This window comes from Vanessa cardui, chromosome 16 (genome assembly GCF_905220365.1).
Source record: "Vanessa cardui chromosome 16, ilVanCard2.1, whole genome shotgun sequence".
Classification (NCBI taxonomy): domain Eukaryota; kingdom Metazoa; phylum Arthropoda; class Insecta; order Lepidoptera; family Nymphalidae; genus Vanessa; species Vanessa cardui.
The window spans coordinates 3,752,870-3,757,979 of NC_061138.1; the positions used below are offsets into that span (position 1 = coordinate 3,752,870).

Sequence of the window (5,110 nt, forward strand, 5' to 3'; positions counted from 1 at the left end):
CCACGGCGGCATAATTATGGTTTGGGCGAGAATTTATCTTGGTGGAAGAATAGACCTCGTTTGGATCAGAAACACCATGGCGGCCAAAAAATGTCGTAACGAGATGCTTGTGCCAATAATTTAGCCCCATAGACTAAAAATGGGCCAAGAATTCACGCTCATGCACGACAGCACCCGTCCGCACACAGGGGGAGTGGTGACGAGATGCTTGTAGGAACAAGACGTATCGGTCTTAGGCTGTCCCACTCAATCACCTGACCTAAACCCCATAGAGCACGCGTGGGCCATACTCCAAAGAAGGGCTTCGAGGAATTTTCCTGCAAATATTGCGACGGATGAGCCACTTTTTTGCATCTTAGTCGGACCTGGGACAATATACCGCAGCAAGACTTGGATAACTTAATCCAAAGTATGAAAAATTGTTGCAGGACGTTATAAATGTCCTGGATAGTTTTACAGACTACTGATTTTTCATATGACTGTTAAAAACAATAACTTTTCTAAATTTTTCACATTTTCTTGAGACAAACATTAATTGTTAGTTTTACCATTATTTTACGATTTTTCTTTATTTAAGGATAAAAATTTTTACGCAAAATAATATGATTTATTTTTTATTCTGGAGTATAGTCAGATAAATGGGCTTTATAAAAATATAAACATGTTGCATGTTATCTTTAACAAATTTTGAAATAATTGAGTAAATTCAAAATATCCCTAGACAATGTTGATGTGTGTATTATAGCAACATTACACTATGGTTTTGAGTTTGACAGATTTACACATAATAACATAATTTGACAGCTGGTTTATAATATCTAGCGAATAGCGATCAAGTGGTATAAGTTTATTGTTAACAGTGCTGCTGTTGCTTCGTAATACATTATTTAATATACGTTATAAAAGTTATAATTAGGAGAAAAATGGAAAAACAAGCATATACAGAGCAACCCCCACCTTACTCGGCGACCGTGCCACCACCGCCAGGTATTTTTTTTTTCGTATTGTAAATGTTATTGAAGAGTGACATGAATCACAATAGTTTTGTGATAAGCAAGTGTATTATTGCGCCATCCTGAAATAGTTCATTATATTTTAGTTTAACTTTATTATTCAGGCAGGACCTGTAGATCTAGCCATAATAAAAAAAAGATTCGATCTTTGAAACTAAAATAGTTTGACGGAGAATATATTATTGTTTGTAATTAGAAATTTATAAGTATTTGTTTGGATTAAATGTTTTTAAAACAATATTTAGTCAATGTTATTACATATTATCAGATTTTTGTTCATATAATTAACATATTACAATTAAGAATATTTTGTTTCGAAAATATACGACTATGATAATTTATTAACGACCTCGATTATTATAATAACAAGTATTCATTTCGTAAGAAATAGTCTTAACTTTTTAAGGAATTGTAAAATATAATGAAAATATAATGGTTGTAACAAATTACAGTAATGAAAATTTTAAAATAAAGAGCATATTTTTTGGAAACAAGTCTGCCTACTCTAACAAGATTAAAGGTTTAACTTACATATTAGAGACAAGTAGTCCATTTTAAAGTTGCTCTGAATTCTGATACAATGCAATAGAATGTATTGTAGATACATTTTTGTTAATTGCAGATGACTGGAACAATGCTTTTCATTCTGTTATCTCAACATCACCATATTGTACCTTTTAATCACTAGTCATTAAGGACTATAATACATTCATATTTTTTCTAAATATTATTTATAAAAGATTTTTCAAGAAACATATTTTAAATTTCGTTTTAGGAAGATCATATAAATGAATGTTTTAGACATAATCTATTTTCCTGTTATCTAGAAGAATATGATTCCTTATTTTCCTAATGAAATGAGTATTAATTCTGAACATATGCTTGCATGTTTTCTTGGTATTACTTTATCATCAAATAGAAATGAAGAACACTCATTTACTTAATTATCTTCGTCCATATTAACTTGCCTTTATCTAATTTATTTTAGTGTAGTAAAAAAATACATGATTCATACTAATGTGTATTTGAAATATTTTGTTGTGTATGTTTTTGCTGAAAGTGGAAGCATTGCCTGAGGACAATTAGTGACCATTAGTGTCATGTGACATCTTAAACAACTTGATAATATGTATATATTCATAAAATTAATAAGAACTTTAACTTACAGATTTGAGAATGATGATGATTAAAAAAACTTAGTCATTTTTGCTACTATATTGTTCATTTAGTTTCTGGTAATATAAAAGTAGATAAATGGTACTTACTATCATTTACATTGTGGTCTTTCATGTCCTATTTTAACATTAAATCCTTAAATATATACAAAAATGAAATAAAAAGAGTTACAATATAAATTTTGACCACATAGTATGGTAATAAGAATACTAGCAGCATACTGTCTAATCGCAAAAATGACCCACATTTTATAATAGAATATATTATAAGAATAAAAACTAAAGAACATTTAACACTTGTAATTGTTCAAATTTATTAAAAGTATGATAATAGCATTAATAGTATACATTTGTAAACAATATATTTTTAACCATACTCAATAATATTATTATGGTGTTTCATTTCAGGGCCACAAGCTTATCCTCACCCACAGCCGCAACCACAACCACAACCTACTCAAGGAGCATTCCCCCCACCACCACCGGGCTACACACCGTATGGTACAACACCACAAGCTAACGCATACCTACCAAACTATGGTGCGACCAATATAATAATACCACCAGCCATAATAGCAGTTGGTGCTTGTCCTGCCTGTCGAGTAGGTATACTAGAGGATGACTTCACTTGCCTTGGGATTTTATGTGCTATCCTTTTCTTTCCTTTGGGTATCTTATGCTGTCTCGCTTTGAAAAATAGAAGGTGCTCAAATTGTGGTGCTATGTTTGGATAGAATTGGGATACTCTGAAAACATCTCAAAGGCTCCATACTTGAGGATATTGTTTGTGCTGCTTAACATAGAGTTAGTTGAATATTACATTTGTACGTCTTAATTTATGAATTGTTTATACTTGCAATAATTACACTTTCAACAAATTATATTCTAATTAAGATATCTACAATAGAAATTCAAGGATAAATTTTAAAATCCAACTCTATGTTTAAGCGCACAAACGTGAATAATGTTAAAAAAATATTACCGTCCAACTTTTCGTGTTAGCTAGATTATAAATAAAAGGGGTAAAATATTTTTTTATCAAGTAACACTGTCAAATTATTTAATAAATTGTATGGAGCCGAAAATTTAAGCACATCACTTGTTTTCTATCACTGAAACAAATATATAGAAAATTATGTTTTTCATATATATCAGACTGTCAACCTTTTATAAAATTTTCTTTGTTCTCTATTAATAGGGATACTGTACTTAAGTAATAACCTGTACGTGTCACACTGCCGGGCAATGACCTCGCTTTTTCATTGCAACTATTACTATATACCTACCTTGAAACATATTTTGTAAATTTATAAACATCAAGAACATTCATTTTACTACTGTTTTATTACTATGGGGTATAGTCAGTGAGGTATAGGGGACAAAAGTATATCTAATGGGTCTATGTCATGGAAAAGGTGACAATATCATAAGGTGATTTGCTTATTTATTGATCTTCTAAGCATAAATGAATAGATTCAAAAGTTTTATAATTGGGTTGACAAAACAAGATCTAACTGATTGCAAAAAATTAAAAATGTTACAAGTTCTTAAGCTATTCAAAGGTTTTAACATTATTTCGTTTTGTGATATTATAAAATATGAATATGTTATCTAAATTGCTGATAGTGATAAACATGACTAATATGTTTAAACTGTTTGATAGTCAAAAGCCTTTATCAAATATGAAATAGTTTTTATAAGTTTCTCGCGAAAACTATATAGTCGGCACAAGTCGTGAGCACAGATAACTATTTGTAGATTTTCGGTCAAATGACAGTAGCCGAATGACAAGCGAAAATCCAATGGGAGACTAGCATCGACTGACGGACCAATCAAATGCAGTAAAAGTGCTTAAACCTAAAATGTAGTACTGCGCAAGATTATGCTCACGACTTATGGCGCTTACTACACATGAATATTATTTTAGAATTAGGTACTCTTCTTACTATCTCTGGTTATAAAATACAAGTTGATTTTACTAATAGTAATTTTTTAGTAATACTTTATTGAACTGATGTTTTTCATAATCATTCCACAATTAAAATAAAAAATTAGTGCCATGACAGAAACAATAATATTAATGTGATTATCTCCGTGATTAATACTTATTGCAATCAAATAATATTTTATCGAAGTTATATTCAATTTTGTAAAATAATACGCATTACAATTAATAAGCAATAAATATAATGTAATTCTTAAAATATTTTCATAAGAGCTAAAAATTGTTCAAAAGTTCAGTAAGAAAATAGAATTAAAGAAAACTGCTCTTCAATTAACATCACAATGAGTTACTTTTATAGTTCACTTCAAAATCATTTTCATATTCGAATAAATTGTATTTTACATAAATAAATGTAAAATTACATTTAATTTATTTAAATAGACTGTGGTTAGACAGTGTATTTATATTATGGTGCTTGGAAAGATAATATTGTTATGACATTACGTTGGATTCTCACTTGTTTCCAAACAGGACAAATAATAAATGTGATATTGGATAGCTATCATGTTTAAAACTCTTTAAATGTCTGTCAATATAAAATATTTGCGGTTAAAATGGAATATAGTTATGTTTTATTATTTCATTTTTGAATACATTAATGTGAGGTATTCAATAATTGTATTGAGAGCACCATAATAAAAATGGTATCTATACAGAATCACAAGAAGCATTTGGGTGCTAGCAGCGTTCTAATAATTAATTCCACCCACAGCAAAATATTTATAATAGAAGTGTGGCTTCACAGGTGCAAGACTATTTTGCAATCTCTGTATAAAGACGGGCATGTACCACTTATGTTTCAAAAAAGATTATGTGGTATTATTTTGTTTTTCAAAATGAAGGCGTTTATTTCTATTTATTAATTATGTATTTGTTATTAGACCAAAATGTAGTGTGAAATTATAAAATTAAAATTA

General features: G+C 29.4%; 1 protein-coding gene across 1 annotated transcript; it reads left to right on the plus strand.

Moving 5' to 3' along the window:
- Window positions 1–766: 766 nt before the first annotated feature.
- LOC124536304 (brain protein I3-like) lies at window positions 767–4,269 on the plus strand. The gene is made up of 2 exons (XM_047112822.1): window positions 767–987; window positions 2,597–4,269. The coding sequence occupies exons 1-2, from the start codon at window positions 924–926 to the stop codon at window positions 2,920–2,922; spliced, it is 390 nt and encodes a 129-aa protein (XP_046968778.1). The 5' UTR covers window positions 767–923; the 3' UTR covers window positions 2,923–4,269.
- Window positions 4,270–5,110: the final 841 nt, after the last annotated feature.

Bases quoted from the DNA above. Each gene is read 5' to 3' on its own strand.
- LOC124536304 (XM_047112822.1), top strand. From the start codon at position 924: ATGGAAAAACAAGCATATACAGAGCAACCCCCACCTTACTCGGCGACC. The intron at 988-2,596 runs GTATTTTTTTTT...GTTTCATTTCAG, and splicing joins GACCGTGCCACCACCGCCAG to GGCCACAAGCTTATCCTCAC.